This window comes from Sphaeramia orbicularis, chromosome 20, assembly GCF_902148855.1.
Source record: "Sphaeramia orbicularis chromosome 20, fSphaOr1.1, whole genome shotgun sequence".
Taxonomy (NCBI): Eukaryota; Metazoa; Chordata; class Actinopteri; order Kurtiformes; family Apogonidae; genus Sphaeramia; species Sphaeramia orbicularis.
The window spans coordinates 18,423,194-18,442,491 of NC_043976.1; the positions used below are offsets into that span (position 1 = coordinate 18,423,194).

Consider the following 19,298-nt stretch of genomic DNA (forward strand, 5'->3'; position numbering starts at 1 on the left):
ATTTACATCTACGAATTGTACTTCAACATAACACGAACAAATATGAACAACCTGAAAAGTCTTTAGTAAATTAAGTGCAATGTTAATAATATTACGCCTTAGTTTATCATTTATACATGTGAATCACAACTTAGAGATCAAAGTGGATCTACAAATACACAAAACATTAAATAACAGGGATAATATTATTAAAATTCCACATACCTCTCTTAAGACATTTCAGATATTCACTTTTTTTTTTTTGTTTAAGGCTTGTTTGTTAATGTAAACATTTTTGTGTAATTTTACTTTTTTTACACTAAAACAAACAGACAAATGTACAGTTTTCATTATTTACAGGTTATTATGATAGTGTTTTACTGGTTCGATCTACTTTAGACCAAAATGACCTAAAATTATTTTAACTTCCTTGATCGTTAATATCTTCAGTGTAATTTTTGCATTTCACAAATTCATCCCAGGGACCGGATTGAACCCTTTGGCGGGCCGGATTTGGCCCCCAGGCCACATGTTTGACACCTGTTTGACACCTGTGTCTTAGAGAATGCATGCAGAAAGGCCCCAGAAATGTTCATTCATTTGGGTCCATTCAGAGATTTTTAGTTAAAGGTGGGATATGAGATCTTAGAAAAACGGTTCGAGCAAGCTACGTTTTGAAAATACTCAGTTCAAAAGTCCAAACCCCTTTCTATAGACATTCACCGGAAGCCAAGCCTCCAGAGTACTGGCATGTGCAATGCTTGCTCTCGAGGGTTTCGAAGTACTGCACAGCAACAATTCGCCCAACTCTGGCAGCTCCGGCGGCCCCCAGCTCCAGCCTCGATCCATGCATACCTCTTTCAGTCTCCTCCTACACCCCCGCTGTTACAGAACAGCCCCAGTTCATACCTATCTGACTAACGTTACATTTACTACTGATTTATGTTAGTAACAAAACAATTTGCCAGTGAACTTTCCATCCTAATATAGCTAATATAGCAAAGCTCTGGCTTCATTTCCTGAACAGGTGCTCCAGGTCTCTGAGAATGCATGATTCATGCATGAAGAGGGGTATGCACAGAGGGGAGAGGGGGGGAGGGACAAATGGCAGTTGAGTTTGATAGACGTTTCACTGTTCAATGATTTCGACTGGGCGCACAAAGTGATTAGATGGTGTTTTTTCAGTCTTGTTTTGTTCCGCAGATGACTACATTTTTTATTTTTGTGCTAGAGCATTTAATTAATTGGTTGTAATCGGGGTGTGAAGGGATTTTAAGCAATATAGTAAAAAATGCTCCAGGAAAACATCTCGCACCCCACCTTTAAGGTGATAGATTGTGGTTGACACTGAAACAAAGTAAGACATAATGATGCAACTCGGTATAAAACAAAAAAAGAACAGGGAGTCCACTCTGAGCTGGAAATGGTGCACAATGATCTATATTTAGGTGATTATTAATATTATATTCAATTTCTGCTAGTTCGTCATAAATCTTACAAAATGAACCTCTAATGTTGTCCAACAGAGCCTAACTCCGCTGATTAATCATAATATGACATTGTGCCAAAACACACAACAATTAACAGATGACAGATTTATTTGTGTATGCAATTATACATGCATGCATATGTAATCCAAGACTGTGAGGCCATACTTGTCTAAATGAATATGATCAAGGTTACTGTGTTGAACCTTGTGGGCATGCCTCTCTGAGCTCTGTGCCAGTGATTATTGAAGTGCTCCGTACCTCCAGGGTGAATCCAATGACTTTGAAACACTGCTCCACTGCATCAAACTGCTCCTTGTAGAAGGTGTTGCTCACTATGTCAGGCCCTAATTTAATGTGTTCATTATACAGATACCTGCAGAACAAAAGAAGAACACACAGATGAGGACAAGCAGTGTGTGGATGAGAGGGAATTTTCCACCCAAGTGTAAAATAACTGTTTTTGATAGAAGGTCTAAAGGGATGTCAAACCTACTTAGGTGTTTTGCTGTCAGAGAGCTTGTAGTGGGCGAGTTTCTTCCTGTCAGCCAGACCTGCGTATATGTAGTAGAAGACATGGAAGTTTTTCTCTCCCCTGTAAAGACATAGAAAGGATAGGTTTGCTGTTAAAACCTGGGATCCTGTTTGGTTATGATGCCCTGAAGATGAACAGCAAAGGAATAAATCAGGAAAAATAAAATCTAGATCTGGCTTGGAGTGTTTGTAGAGCGTAAACAAAGGCCAATGCAGCACAAACCTCTTACTTTTCAATGTTATGTAACATCTTAACATCCATCACGTCACTGTTGACCCATTTTAAGGTTAGAGTTAGGGTTAGGATTACGATTTGGACCGCACTTTAAGTGAGGTAGTTTAGGTTGTGTTTCAGCCACTTGTTGAACACAGAAACTAGAAGATGTTCCCTTTAAAGTCCAGTCGAACACATGCACATTGGTCTGTTTTTTTTGTTTCGTCTGTAAGTCTTGAGTTAAACCTAGCTAAGGTTAGGGTTCCATGAATAAGACTGAATGTTAAAGTTATTCAGAGTTATGGCTAAAATGCAATAAGTTAAAGGCGACTACAATAGGTTATTAGATTACTACTTACAAATTTCCCATTTTGTTTTGATGTAAAACTACACAAATAACATGTTTAATGATGTGACTTGTTCCGCTTGTGGTTTCTGCATCATAACGAAGGATCATGGCTGCAAAATGCAACACTGATGTTAGGTTAGTCTGATATTATAATAAAATTATTACATAGAATTTAAGTAGAAACAGGTAATTAGGGATGTAGCCCCAATTCATGGTAATACAGAAACTGTAACTAGTAAACCTTAAGATACCAAAATAAACCTAGTTTCATAGAAACACCCAATTAACATTTAGAACGACATCTGTAATTCAATAACACTGTATTTACTTGTAGTGGATTACAATTATATGACAAGCTACACCTCACCAGTGTATTTAATAGCAAAAACCCTTTTCAATTTGCATGAAAGCATTCACAAAAACACAAGGAATATCTAGTTTTATTTATTTATTTATTTATTTATTTAAGTCACTTCTAAGTAACTTTTTGCATGTCTGGAACATAATTTTTGGCAGAACATTGCTTCATTGTCCCCTAAATAAGTATCCAATAACAAGCTGGTGAAAAGCGTACACACTACACTGCCGGCTAAATCAGACCTTTTCTGACCCCTGCATCTGTTTTCTAATGAAATACTCAGACCGCCTTTGAAGTTCTACTAAGGACACTTGCAAGACTACAATCTTTGATCAAACAGGAAATAAGCTGGTCCCTCCACTTGACCTGGCTGGCTCCCCAGACACATGATAAGAAGAAAAGATAGATTGAGTGAATAGGAGGTTGGAGACAAATGCCACTGGTTTCAGATGGAGAAGCAGAGGTGAGAGGAGGAGAGAGAGTCTATTACGCACTGATCTCAGACCTGCATCCTGAAAAATAATCTGCTTTATGATGTTCTTTCAGGAAAAATGCCACAGACGCGACTTAAATTTCTATGAATGTTATTGTCAAATGAAGGTCAGAGCAGTAATATGTGTGATAAGGTGGCTTATAACACACAAAAAAAGTCAAAGTCAGACAGAGGGGAGGGATATTTACGCTGCCTGGTGGATGACTCTGGATTTTTCCAGCAGGTATTCCGATATCTGCGCTCCGACCACCGTTCCCCCAGTGGTGAACTTCATCTCCAGGTATTTGCCAAAGCGGCTGGAGTTGTCGTTGATGACGGTGCAGGCATTTCCGAACGCTTCCACAAGGCTGTTGACCAGCAGGATCTTCTCCTGGAGCGTCCGATTATTGGCCTGAATAAAACATTAATCCTTTGAAGTCACTGGCAAATCAATATTTATTTAGAAGAAATTCATAGTTTGTGTCTGGGATGAAGAAAGGTCTGATTGGCCTCCTGCCACATGCCGTTCTATTCCTGTTCCATCAAAGTGATATCCTCATTACTTTTTCATCTCCTGCTCATGAAAAAATGCAAAAAAGAGAGTGAAATTGATTTTTATTTTCTATTAGGTTCTAAATGATGAGTGGCAGCAGCTGGAGCTTCAGGCCAAGCTGTTAAAGGAAGCTTCAGTTGCATTTGCATCGACGGTGCGTTACTTTTCACATCCAGGTGACTTTTGATGCATTGGATCTTAACCCTCCGGTATCCCGTCCAGCAAGGCTCTTACTAAGCACAAAGTGTGCCTTTTTTGCACACTTGTGGAATAATGTCAAAATTTTTTTAATACAGTTTGTTTTTAATTCTTTTACACTTTTTTCTATTTCATCAACTTGAGCAGTAAATAAAAATACCAAATACTCAATAATTGTCACATTTTTTTAACCCTTTAAATGCCGTGTTTGTAATGTAAACAAAACATTTTTTTGGATGCAAAAAAACCAAAAAAAACCCAACTTTTTAAAAAAAATACTACATAAAAATTGGATTACATATTATTTGATTTTTGCAGCCTGGCATATGTCAGTGATTAACTCCAACACTGGTTAATTTACATTATTATTTTTGGCGCTAGGTCAAATGTTCAAAAATACTAGCATCTGTCACCAAGTGTGCGTAAAATGCACACCTATAAATCAAACTATTAAATATAAAATATAAAATATTGATTTAATTTTCTGCTCTAATTTGATTTTATTTTGTAAATCAAGGTCAGCCCTAATCATACATATGAAATGGAAGAAATAGTGCATTTTAGGCACACTTGGGAGACAGATGCCAATCTTGTAATTTTCTTTTGTTTACAATGTGCAAATTTTAGCTGGTGGTCAGAATTTTAAAGATCATGCGAAAATGAACAACTTTTGAATTCTAACCTTATTTAAATTGTGAAAAATAATATGAAGTTTTTTAAAATTGAAGTGCAAAGTGAGCCTAAAAGGCGCACCCAGATACCAGAGGGTTAATTAAAAAAAAAAGCAGAAACTTTCAGCATAAATGACATCTGTTGGCTTAGATTTTGCTGTGTTCTGGTTTAAACATTCATCATCAATCCTAAACTATTCCACTGGGTTTAAGATGCTTAGGTTTTTTGTCTCGCTCTGACTCACCTTTCCAAGAACGGTCAGCTGCTGCACCAGGAGATGAGCACTCTCTGTTTTTCCTGCTCCACTTTCCCCACTTATCACAATGCACTGCACACACAGGAAATCAAAGAGTATTTATGTATTTATAGCTTTTGACAAATAGCACATACATAATAAAACATTTTATATTAACAACAATGCTACTGTCTCAGATGTGTGGCTTTAACAGACTTATACTGGTAACATTAGTGATAACTGCTGCACATTCAGACTCCTGCACAGAATCAGGGTCATATTCATGTACTAAAAACAAAGGCTTTTGAACTAATTATGAGAAACAAAAAAATGATATGAGAACCAACTATTAAAAAAACAAAACAAACTGTAGTAAACAATGTAACACCATCTAAAACACAATAATCATTTCAAATAAACATTTCTTATTTGACATTACATTTACATTGTGGTTGCAAAACCATTTCGCCCTAATAGGATCCAGAATGAAGATGACACTAGTTTAGTCTTTTATAACGATAGTTTTGTTCACTGCCCGTCTAAAAACTAAGCAAACTAAACACAGTCAGTAAGAACCTTCCACTGGATAATTACAACAGTAATGCTATGACCCTGGGTCATAATCTGTCTATTTATGTATATATTTTCTGTTATTGTGTGTGTGTGTTCTCCCCCAGTCCTGTAGGTGTGCTGTGTCTTTTTGTGTGTCTGTTCTGTTTCATGCAGGAAGCTGATTGGAGGAACAAAATTACCCGGCCCCTTTAAAAATGGCCCTGGATCCATCAGTTCGCTCTCTCCTTGCCTGTTGCCAGCTCCCAAGCGTGTTTCCTACATGTGTGATTGTCAGTCATCGTGTGTTCGTGTGTGTTAATTCAGAAATTGTACATAGTTGTAAAAAGCATTATTGTAAACTTGATCCTTTTGTCTGGTAGGGGAGGACAGCTCTTTTGTTTCACCTTTTCTCCTGTTTTTGGTTAAGGAGTTTAGGTTAGTTTCCTTTATTTTATTCCTTGCATTTATTTTGGATTAGGAAATTTAGTTTTGAACCTTGAGGAAGACTTTTTGTTTGTTGTTTAGTCGAGCCCTCCCCTAACCCTCTTTTAGTTGTTTAAAAATAAATATTGTGAACTTTAGTTTTTGACTGACTTGTGTGCTTGGGGCTGGGAGGGGACAAAGAGTGCATATTATGTATGTCCTGGTAAACCCCTAGGAAGGGGACGTAACAGTAATTAAGATATTTAAAGGGGTCATATTTTGTTAAACCCACTTTTATTAGTCTTTGGTACATTTATTTGTGTATTTGGACCCTAATAGTTTAAAAAATTTGGATTTGAACCCTCCAGGTTCTGCAAAGCTATCTTTACATTCATTCCGGCAAAAATTGAGTGGATTTCTACAACCTGTTTTAATTCCTTCTTAATTTGTACATTTACATGTGTATTTAAAGGGCCAGTGCTCAAAACGACCTTTCTGGTGTCATTACTCAGAAATAGGGTTGAAGATGGAACTGTGGAGTGGAATTAATGAAGAATTCAGACTCAAGTATAGCATTTACAGTTTATGTAGACCACAGGGAAATGTTTTAAAATGCATAATTCCATTTAAAAAAGCTAAACATCACTCCTTTAAGGTATAAACAAGTTCTTTAACAGATGCAATGAGTAGATTCTCATTTCTTACATTGATAGTTTGATAGAGAGCATAAAGATTAGACTGTGTTTCAAAGGGAAAAGGTCATGTGGTAAACTTAATATAGCCAATTTCCCCAAATAAAGCCTAAACTACTTATGTGCTTGAAAAACTAAAGTGAAAGACAAATTTAGAAATAAAAACGAACTTCAACTAACTGTAAAGCAGTAACGTCACCATGAAAAGTCTTAAAAATTGTTGTTGTGAATACTGTGAAGAGCACATTACCTGGTCTGCATTGTATGACACCATAGACTGGTAGGAAATGTCAGCCACTGCAAAGATGTGTGGTGGGTTCGCTGTACGCTTAGCTCCGATGTACATCTTAGTGTACTGTCAAGACAGAAATGTAGGAAAGATTATTTAGATCACGCACGTATGCAATTTGTTATATTACTATAGAGAAAATTAAACAGTACTACATTGTATACCCTTATCCAAAATCTGTATCTGCATGTAAATACACATTATTCTTCTCTGAGCTGAGAAATGAATAAATGAATGAAGCTGTGGTAAGAAAAACATTGTGACGGTGGAAAATACAGTCAGTGAGCAGTTGAAGCAGCGTAAACAGGGTCAATGTGTGTGAATGTGAGGTGAGACTAAATGGGACGCAGCAGACTGAAGAACTGCAGAAGCAATAATGAGTTACACTGGGCTACATTCACTGCATTATTGGCCAAATGAAGAAGAAGAACGTGTTTGGAAAAAAAAAAATATATATATACAGTGGCAAAGATAAACACACGAAGAGGCCTTAACGCACAGACCTCAGCAGTGTAGATCTCCATCTTATGGAAAGGATTGACTGCGATGAGGATGTCTCCCACGTACGTATAAATCTGATCCCTTCCATAACGACTCTGGAGCTGCTCTATGACTGTGTTCTGAAAAAAAACAAAAAAACAAAAAAACAAGACATGATTGCTGCTTGATTAAATATGCATGCTTCTTAATCCTTGCAAATTAATATCTAAATAAATCACAGCTATAACATGATAGAACTGCAAGAAAACATGATTATTACACCCATACAGTACTTATATCCTGCCTTAAGTCAGGGCCTGTGACGCCTGTTAGGTCAATATATTATCTGCATGTCATGTGGTGATTAATATCATTGCTTTGTTGGGACAGGTACATCAACAACAGCATGGAGGCGCAGTCACAGCCACACCATGGTGAAGGATGGGTCTAAATATCCGCTGGCGACTGAGACTACTTCTATCATTCAATGCACATCAATGCAGCGTTCATATTTGATAAATGACTCAAAATATTATTTGTGCAAAAGACGCTGAAGTGCATTTCTCACTGTGTTTGTTCAAGTGGACGACGTGGGTGATCAGTGGGAAAAAAATGATACTGAATGTTCTCGTTAGCGCTGGGCGTCATTTACCATGTGACAGACCTACAGGACCATGTCAGGAGAAATAAAACATCATCAAAACAGTGGGAAAAGGTTAAGCTACCACTGCCACAATAATACTAGCAAATTAGTAGGGGTGTAAGAAAATATCGGTTCTGCAATATATCGCAATATTTCATTTCACAATACTGTATCGATATTAATAAGTACCGTATCGATATTTTTAGGTATTTATTCAAATGCAGATATTGTGGAGGTTCATTTTAGTTTTTTTTGTTTTCTTTTTTGTTATAATTTATTCATTATTATTCAACACTGTTTTATTGAATAATGTTAGTCCCTTTGTTGGGATTGCACAAAATAATGTTCTGATGTTAGTTCTGAACTAATAGAATATGAACATTTGAACAGGATCTGAAACTGTAATGTCAGTAAAACATAATTTAAATTTTAACAGGAAAATTTTGTGACATAGCATTAGATCCTGTTGTGATCAAATAAAAATGTGTTTAATATTTGTTCATATTTCTGGTGTAATTCAAATCTTCAAGGAAATCATTTTTAAAAAAGAAACAAACAAAAAATTGCCGTTTTAACAGTATCGTGATATATCGTATCGTGATCCTAGTATTGTAATTTGTATCATATCGCCAGATTCTTGCCAATACACACCCCTACAAATTAGACTATTGGTATTATTATTATATATTTTTGTATTGTTGTTATTATCATTATCATCTTTATAATAATTATTATTTTTTCCCCTCACTCCCCCCTCTCTCTTTCTGACTTTCATTCACACTTCCCTATCGCCCCTAATCAATCTATATTGTTTAGTTGCTCTTTACATTTATTATCATTTTCACTGCAAAATGATGTTGTCGTTGTTGTTGTTTGTCATTACTCTGTTGTTGTTTGTTTATTTGTTTGATTTTCCTTTTGTTTATGTGTTGTTGTTGTTGTTGTTGTTTTTCTGTCCACAATGTAAACTCTCACTAATAAAAACAAAAAAATATATATTGATGAATAAGCATGACTCAGGAGCTTAGTTGCTAGAAATTCTGTTTTGGTGCCCCCTCTACTACAGACAATGCTTTGTAGCCTCCTGTGTTTGATTCCCAGTCAGACCAGTGTCTTTCTGTGTTGGGTTTGGTTGTTTTCTCCATGCTGTGGGGGTTTCCTCCAGGTCCTCCTCCATCAAACACATATGTAGGTTCATTCTCCTGTCACTGCCCTTGACCATAGTGCTGAAGAAGATCTGGGGTTGGTCCCTGAATGCCTTCACCGCCAGCTCACTGCTCCTAATATCCTAATGCTAATACTAATGCTAGGTACTGTGTGGATGAGTAAAATGCCGAGACTGATTTTCCCTTTGAGGAATATAAGGTGAGTTAAATTTTTAACCTTTAACCTTTATAATGTATGCACTATTTTTATAGACTCATTCACAGATACAGATACAGCTATTATTGTGTTTATTCATAATTTTGTCTATTTTTATTTTATTCTGCTGTTGTTCTATTCTTGTTTTACTTTTTGTAAAATTTTATATTATATTTTCTAACTTTACTTTTTAGTTTTTGTAGTTTTATATTCACTTTATTCTTATTTTATGACATACTGCTTTTTTATTCATATTTTTGCACTGACTGGAGTAGCACTCCTATTGTCATTGCACACACAGTGACGATAAAGGTTTTTCTATTCTATTCTATTCTATTCTATTCTATTCTATTCTATTCTATTCTATTCTATTCTATAAAAAGTGACCAGCTCCAAGCACAACACATACAGTATTCCAACAAACCTCACACAACATAAGCACACAAATCTATATCATCTATAGTAAGTTTTGAACAAACTGAAAATTACACATTAGAATATTTACATTAGTTCAAAGCAGTCACAGAAGATAAAAATATAAACTTAAATAGCACAGTTTTCATCCAGCCATTCAATTGTATGCTTCAGCATCTGGCTTTTTTTTATCACTCAAAGAAAAACATAAACCTATTACAAATGCAGTTGTGGTTAATTTAATATCATTAATTAGAAAAAAAAAAAAAAAAAAGAAAGATAATGATGTCAGTTTGTGCTCAGAAGTCATGAAATTTGACCTCAAATTTGGTGTGTTAATGGTTCAGCCCCCAGAGCTCCACAAAAGTAATGAATGATAATTTATCAATCCATTCATTTTCTGGTGAAGATGAATGTATGTCAGTGAATATCTGGAAAATGGCCCTTCCATTAACTAACTAGGGTTTTTAAGAAACATTTTAAACTAAATGTAATACATAATGTGCAATTTAAGAGGCTTTAGAAATGTGTGCTCTTTGTGGTTCATTACAAAACAAAATGTCATGTGGAGTTGTAAGTAATGATTAAATGTGCAGCTGCTTCCACCTCCTTTCCTCAGAATGAGTGCTTTGCTCACCTCGTCTAAAACCTCGAGTGTGGCGAGGTCATCCACCTCATTGGCGTCACTCTGCGTCTTCATGTGGCTTCCTTTTTTAGTGTGTATGCGTTCATGCCTAGAATTGACAGAATTATGAACCAAGTCTCTTCAAAGCAATGACCCGTTAGTAATTATATTATGTAAATTACAACATACTGTAAGTCATTGAAATTCAAAGTCATTACAACATGAGTGCACACTGTGGTACTGGCCAGCGCTGGTACAAGTATTTGTTAAAGGAAAATGGTTCATCTGAAACACCAAAGATTGTACATATAATGCTTCAAGTTAATAAAGATCAAAATGTAAATGCAATGAGGAAAAACTCAAATTCTTTTGAATTCTGCCTCATGCAGCAAAAAAAAAAAAAAAAAAAAAAAAAAATTACTGCAACTCAGTAACAGCAGTCTGGCTTAAAGTACATCCTGTTCTGAACAAACTTTTGTGCCTTTCAATGTCACTTGCACACTTATCACCTACTGCACATGTCATTTAGTCACTTCAACACATTTTTTCAAAAATATTTTTATCTTCTCTTTATTTTTCTATTGTATTTTATGTTTATTGTCTTGTACTGCTGTACATTTGAATTTCAATAAATATATCTTATCTTATCTTATCTTATCTTATCTTACTGGTCAAACCACACTCCCATTTTCAACAGTTTGTGATAACTTAGCAAACTTTACATTGTAAATACAGGAAGAATTGCCACCTAACCTATTATTTTCACCATATTTTCTGTAATATATTTAATATTTTAGTGCCAGTTTCACTTTCTGCACTGCGTTTGAGTCTTTCCTCTTTAATTACTTTACCACCCCTATTAAAGTTAAATGTAGCAGCCATTTAGCTCTTCACTGAAACTTGAAACTTCCAAATCCTTCGGTGAAGAACCGTGGTTTAAAAGAAAATTTTGCACATAACAATAAAGACCAGTAAGTTTGTGAAAGACAGTGTGAGAGTATTAGTGGATTTTGTATTTTAATAAAAGCCAGAAAAAATTATTAAGTAATTATTTATCTTGTTAACATTCATGAGACTTGAATCTCATCAACTGCCACAGCTGGAGGGTCATGACCTGACTATTAAATCACAACATATTACATGAACAAATGATCAGAAAACAATGACAGCGTAAGATGACAAAACACAGAAAACAGTGTTAAACAGTGGCAGTGTATAAACAGGCTAAAATTAGTCCATGTAGTTGATAGCAATTACATGTTCAACCACAACTACAACAAGCGTTTACTGTGCTAAAAAAAAAAAAGCCAATTATCATCTATTCCTACAGCAGCAGAAAGTTCATGAAGCCATTTGTTACCTGTCATTACTGTCTGTCTGGCTTCTGTCTGTCTTTCCATGATGGCTTAAATGACAGAAACAGGATTAACATTTCATGACCGGAAATGCACTTTCTGGGCCAACATTCTGACTCATGTGACATGGGTTGCGCCGCCGGTACTTTTGAGCGGAGCCAGTGCAGGATTGAGCCGTTGTTTATATGAGGCTGACGGGGCCTTGTAAAGCATCCAGCTAGCAGGGTAATTTGGATTATACTGTCTGCAGAAGTTAAGCTGGAGCATTGCACATTAAACACACTGACAGGACGGGTTGAGGACTTTTAGGGGTTTTGCGGGGTTTATAGCGAAGTCTATCAAGCGCTTTATGTTGATTTATGGTGAGTACTGTGGATGGATGACTTCTAATGTGTCACAAACATAGAGCCTAAAACGCTATCCACGTGCAATACCTTGTTTTTTCAATGAGTCCTATTTGTTGATTGAGGTCAATGAGTTCAATCAGTTGTTTCTGTAGGATTTTTTCTTTGCAGACGATCTGTTTTATGAAGACATGCTGCAGCAGGTCAAGCACATTCGGCCTCAGCTCGAAATCCTTTATCAGACATCTGTGAAGAGGGAAACAATAAAAGAGGAGGAGGAAGAGGAGGAGGAATGTGATAAAATATGAGGATTTATATTCAAAGTGGATCTGCTCCTGTAGCGCCGATGTAAATATTTGTTACTCACGGAGGCGAAACAAGCACAATAGCAACCGCACTCACTTGCAGATGAAGTCATTAAAGTCGTCTGACCACAGCTCCGGCTGGTGGAGAGTAGGTGGAGGGTTTCTGTTAAGGAAGGAATGGAAAAGATTAATGGAAAGATAAAATGAGATGGGATTTACGCAGGCGGGGCAGAGAACAAAAGGCAGCGGCACAGAGTGGAACGATGGAGTGAAATGTGAACACTGGAACTATTCGTCATCTGAGACATCCAGAGGTGTTTCAGGGCCGACAATAAAAAAATAACCCTTCTACCTGTGCACCTGGGGGGTATTGATATAGATGATTTGCCAGTAACATTTCAAATACATAACCTGATTTTACAAGTTCAACGCTTCCCCTGTAAAGCTGTTTTGATGTCAGATAGGCAGCACACGATCAGGTCAAACAGAACACGGCCCCACAGCTGCACGACAGTACCGCTAATTTGCTGTAATTCCTTGTTCTGCTTTAAGTACCTTTTTACAAAAGGTTCCTGGCAACTGCTGAAGAAGTCAATGCTTGCACGCTAATGCACCTTCACATTGGCCCTGACAGCGATAGATTGGGGTAATGAGAGAACATACATCTCCTGTTTATCACACAACACCCAATATAGACAGCGGATTCATCAGACATTTATTTGGACTCTGTTCTGCTAATGTTTTGACCATTAAAGTGTTTGTCTTATCCGGAACACAAACAAGACTGTACGGCAAAAATGATTCTAATGTGAGCCCATTAAGTTATAGGTGTTTATATGCATTCAACAAAAAAAGGGGAAAAAAGCTGGTATTTTATGTATCTGCAAAGACAGTAACAATCACGATACTGTTAACAAGGCAATATTTTTTTGTTTGTTTGTTACCCCGCTAACCGAAGTGGTATTGCTTTTGGTTGGTTTGTTTTTTCTTTGTTTATTTGTTAATACTGTGGCAGGAAAACTATTGGTTGAATTCATACCAAATGTGGTTTATAGATTACCAGTGACCCAGAATAGGTCTCATTACATTTTGGGAAAAGTAGGCCAAAGTTCAAAATTTTTTTTAGGAATTTTTCCAATTTTTTTTTTCCCCCCATTTACTTATGATGGGCCAAATTACAAATATCTGTTGCAGCAAAACTATTGGTTGAATTCATACCAAACTGAGTTTATAGATTGCCAGTAACCCAGAATAGATGTGATTACATTTTGGAAAAAGTTAAAATTTTGTACGAATTTTTAAATAGTTTTTTTCTCTCCCATTTACTTATAATGGGCAAAATTTCCAATGTCTATAAAAAGCATCAATTTTGTTTCAATTTACTTCCAAATTTGCACATATATAGAGGCAATTAATATGGTGACATCAGCATAGGCATAGACATGATGACATTAGCTGGATCGATGCCAAAATAAGCTACAATATGTGCGAGGGGCGGGGTTTGTTGATTATTTCCTGGAAAAATTTAATTGCACCAGAAATATGCACAAATACTGCAGAACAGGATCTAACGCTATATCACCAAACTTTCCTCTTTAAAAACTTAAAACTTAAATTGTCTTTCACAGACATTACAGTTTAATATCCTGCTCAAATGTACACATTCTCTTAGTTGTGAAAAGAATGCGTAGTGTACAGTCCCTGAATCCAATATCATAACAGAAGAAGTGCCCTATCTTTCAGTGGTAACAAGCCCTTTAACAAATTCTAGATCCAAATCTGGACTCTCTTCAAGGAGGATTGAAATATTGTTAAGATAAAAATTTCGAGTTGAAACGTGCTGTAGATTTTGGGTTATAGGTGCTGAAGGATGGACAAATATACACATGGAACTCATAATTATGACTAAAACATACTTGAAGCGTGCTCATCATTAGTCTGGCTTTAAGTACACTTAAATATGTTAATCTTCATACTTCACCAAGGCTCTTGTAATCATGGGCGCGATAAGTGAAATGTAGCATGGGAGAAATCAAAAATAACAGACTGGAAAAATGGCATCAAATGGAGACAGTAACTGTGATCAGTTTGTGGTGTTTTTGGGCGACACAAGTTGGTGAACAAATTTTAGGAGTAACTTTCACACCATTTAATGTATTGTGACATTGCAGGTGCAGCAATGATTTTTTTGTGGTACTGTTTAAAGCAGCATTAATTAAGTAAGACAGGGTGTGGCTGAGTGGATGCCTTTGGCGAAGCTTTTCTGCACACTGCTTCAATGAACCCACTAGTGAGAGAACGGAGGTGAGGAGTGTGAACAGAAAGCCTGCAGCTCTGACTACAGCAGTCACATAGATTGTGACAAAGCTGTGTGATGGCTGCCGTGGTGCAAGACCCCCCGAGCAAACGCACACGACAGGCAGCTCAGAAACAAGACTGGAACGTGTGGATGTGTGCGAGGTGCACGCTCTGCTCCGGCTCGGTGTGGCACTGATGGACAAAGTGCTGTGCTGTTAAGAAGGCAGACACAGTAAGTGCTTATGCAGCTCTCACATTGGAGATAAACAATTACTTTTCACCTTCAGCCCACAATACACACAGATGAGGGGAAGGGTGGCTGTGCTTTCAGCCTCCAGCATACAATGAATGGAATCAGTGCCAGGAGGGGAGGGGTTTATGGATTAGCCCCTGCAGGCAGAAAAAAGCCATCTGAAATGAAAAGACTGTACTTTGTCTGGTGACAGTCTATAGAGAAGCAAATTACTACGTCAGGGAGCAGAAGATGGCTTTTCTGGAATACAGTACAAGCACTGTGTATTACCCTGTCTGTACATTTCAGTCTGCCAAAGGAGCAGGGATTTGATGACAACATGCTCACCACTGTCTGGTGGTCTGCATCAGTGCAGTGAATAAACGCCTGCCGCAAAAGGAATGAAGTGAAAAACACATCTTGGGGGAATGGTTTATATACCTACTGAACAGGAGATGGAGTAAAGAAAAAAAGAGAATAATGGTGGACTGGACCGGGGGCTCACCTGGGTATTTTGAACAGAGCTCTCATTGGGTGGAGGTCGGACAGAGGCGGGTCTCCATCTCCTAGTTCTATGGCGGTGATGCCCAGGGACCAGACGTCACAACGAGCATCATAGGTTGAGTCCAGTTGCTGCTCACAGGCTATTACCTGTATCATAAACATTCAAAATATGAAAATAAATGGACCAGTATTGGATAAATACTAATGTACGGTTCTTTCTTTTGACACCATCTGCAAAACATTTTTGTTGCATTTCTTTGTTAGAAAATGTAATTGTGTATTCTGAATAAAATACCTTTTACAATTTCTCCAAAACTGTACTACATCTCTGGACCACAAGAGACCACTGCAAAATAATCACTTTCTCTGATTCTACCATTTATAGGTATGTGTTTAAATAAAATGAACATTTTTGTTTTATTCTCTAAACTACTGACAACATTTCTCCCAAATTCCAAATGAAAATATTGTTATTTAGAGCATGTATTTGCAGAACACGACATATGGTCAAAATAAAAAAAGACGAAGTGTTTTCAGACCTCAAATAATGCAAAGAAAACCAGTTCATATTCATTTCTAAACAACACAATACTAATGTTATAACTTAGGAAAAGTTCAGACATCAGTATTTGGTGGAATAACCCTCAGTGACAGCTTTCACATGTCTTCTCTCTCCACCGTTCTGTTGGATGACTTTATGCAGCTCCTGGCAGAGAAATTCAAGAAGCTCAGACATGTTCCATGGCTTGTGACCATCCATGTTCCTTCAGAAGTTTTCAAAGTGGGTTCAGGTCTGCAGATTGGGCTGGCCATGACAGGGTCTTCATCTGGTGGTCTGTCATCCACAGCTTTATTGACCTAGCTGAGGCCAGGAGCATTGTCCTGATAGAAAAACCAGTCCTCAGAGTTTGGGAACATTGTCAGAGCAGAAGTCCAGTAGTTTTCAATAGCTATTTTTACCATACCATACCATACCATACCATACCACACCATACCATACCAACTTTATTTATAAAGCACTTTAAGAACTTTACAGCTGGCCAAAGTGCCGTACACGAATGATAAAACACGGAGATAAGTAAGTAAGTAAAAACAGTGATAACACAGGGTGCAAAGCAGGCTAAGAACAACAAAATACAACCATCATAAAAACAAAGACAAATTAAAATCTGATAAAAACAGCATAGGAAATATATATTAAAAAAAAAAAAAAAGACAGAAAGAAACTCATTGATTAAAAGCCAACGAGAAAGATTTTTGGATTCTAGTTACTTTTGCGGTACTAATAGCACTGTTTTTGCCTATTGTAAGAAGATAGTGATGACCACAGTAGCGGTTTTTATACTTCTTAAATAAGACGTGGATCAGGTGTTTATTCAGTAGACTATAGTGTGCTTGTGTTGGAATTCAACAGACACAGGAATGGAATGGCTGTCATACATGCAGACATGTTGATTTTAGAGGAAATTGCAGTGGTCTCTTATTTTTTTCAAAAGCTGTCTGTTACATGATATTCTCTTCCTAGAACAAATTACCAAGTGCTCAAGGTCACTTTTCAAGGTCTTTGGTACAAATAAAATCCACCTGAAAACCAATTGTTAGGAAGATGTTTTACTTTCCCAGAAAAAAAAACAGCTTCAGATGTAGAACAGGTTCATTTCATTATTTTGCTATTTATTGAAACCTAATACGGGTGCACAGTTTGTACAAATCTCAGACTGAAAAAAAGTGTTTGCAGCTGGATTGGTGCTATGGATAGATGTTTACTTTGTTTTTGATAACTTCTTCAAATAGTGCAGGTTAAACAGGATGATGAGGTTTTAAATGTTCAGTATGTATGATTTATGAGCTGCCATGAAGTTTGAATAGAAGTCTGCAAAGTACTTGAGCTTGTCTCTAGAGCAGAAGAGACACATTGTAGAACTCAAGAACACAAGGATTTTTATGAAAAAGCCTTATTCTGTACATTTTCATGGTTGTTTTCTCACCTCCTAAACATCCTGGTTACTACCAGATATCTGCACACCTGTCTGTCTTTGTCCTCATTCTGGTTTTGGGAACTTTTCCATCTGGTGGTGTACCTGAACATTATAACCAGTCACTAAACTCATCATGACCACCATCTCCCAGCAGTCCCAGGTGTATATCCTCATATGCCTCCTCCTTGTCCTACATGATGGCAGTGACAGTGACAGACTGACACCTCTCACAGTCGAGGACATGTCTGGCTGTTGCTCTCATCTCCCTTTCTGGCAGTGACATGAATATGAGTAGGCCAAATCCACAATGGGATATTAGCATTTAATAGTGCTAAGCCTGCTATAAACCAACACGGCCCTATTTTCTACACCTACAGTAAAATAATTTAAAGTTACAGAAATGTAATAAGAAATATTTATTTTGTATTGTAAATATCACAGAGTCTGCACAAACAGGATGTAGTAATCAGGATACTAGTACCTGGCACTTTATAATAAAAGAGAAATTTAGACATATTTACTGACCATGTAGTAAATTCAAAGGTTATTGGATCAAAACTGTGAAAACTGAGGAAAAAGTGACTTTTTTTTTTTTTTTTTGCAAAATATATCATTAACCTGTTAAACCCTGACCATATTTTCAGGGAAAATGCCTAAAAAGACATACCCAAAGTAAATGAAGAATTACTTCACAATAATAAGGTTCATATGGATGTTCTTGGTGTCTATGGACATTTAGAGACCTCACACAATCTATTCCAATTGTCTAAAATATTGTATCTATTACTATGCCTGAGTAAACTGTAACAAACTAAAAGAGAAATTAGAATTTTCTATCCTCGCCTGTTTTTTTTCGGCTAGATTGACGATGATATGCATAAATTAATTGTTCGTGTCAGAGATTTTTTAATAGCGTATATTTCACCCCACAAAGATTAAAAATCATGTTTGAACATTAAAGTTTGCACTAAAATACATTTTTGATGTACTTTTATTAACATTAGGGTCTAAACTTTGAGCAAAAGTTGAAAAAAACATCCATTGTCCTGATTTATTATATTTTTATAGTAGATGAATATTAATATAATTTTTTAGGCCCGCGGGCAGGCCGATAGGGCAAACATAAAAGGGACTTTGATCTGTCATGTGTCTTACATCTTATTTTATTCTGTGAGGTGTTTTAAGCTAAGTTTTATTTTTTTTTAGTTTTCAGCCCTTTGTCATTTACAGTTGGGTGCTTCTATGAAACTGGGTTTATTTTGGTACCTGGCACTTTACCAGCTTTTTAGACCCAATAATAAAAGAGAAACATAGAAATATTTCCCCCTAGGATGTACCTAATGATGACCTAAATGCAAAAAACCATTATATTCTTGCTCTGGGCCATCCCAAAATTAATGATTTTTTTAATAAAATATTGGGGCCAAAAATAGGACCAAAATTGGGACATGAAAAACTACGTAGGTGTCAGTGCATTTGATCTGGAAAACATGGCTTGAAATGGTTTTAAATACAGCTATAAATAAAGACAATGTGTTAAATTTGATGATCCTAGTGGTTTCTCTAATCCAGACGTGTGGGTTTGTCATGAATCAGCAGTCTCATTCCAGGTTTTGTGTGTAACGCACCATGTCCATCCACGTTACATGCGGAACCTGCCCATTTAAACACAAATAAATCGTGAGTGATTTTGCAACAGCGGTCATTTTTGTGAAACACCCTGCCTTGCGAAATTAGTTCAATTTCCAAA

The 19,298-nt window shown here is 36.7% G+C and overlaps 1 protein-coding gene across 1 annotated transcript in view; it reads right to left on the bottom strand.

The window, feature by feature from the left end:
* Positions 1-19,298, bottom strand: part of LOC115410978 (myosin-IIIa-like) — a 205,774-nt gene that overhangs the window by 153,996 nt on the left and 32,480 nt on the right. The window contains 11 exon segments of the mRNA XM_030122843.1: positions 1,728-1,842; positions 1,963-2,061; positions 3,603-3,805; positions 5,061-5,144; positions 6,969-7,073; positions 7,511-7,627; positions 10,544-10,640; positions 11,892-11,936; positions 12,321-12,476; positions 12,633-12,698; positions 15,571-15,716. Of these exon segments, the coding sequence (XP_029978703.1) occupies positions 1,728-1,842; positions 1,963-2,061; positions 3,603-3,805; positions 5,061-5,144; positions 6,969-7,073; positions 7,511-7,627; positions 10,544-10,640; positions 11,892-11,936; positions 12,321-12,476; positions 12,633-12,698; positions 15,571-15,716 (1,233 nt within the window).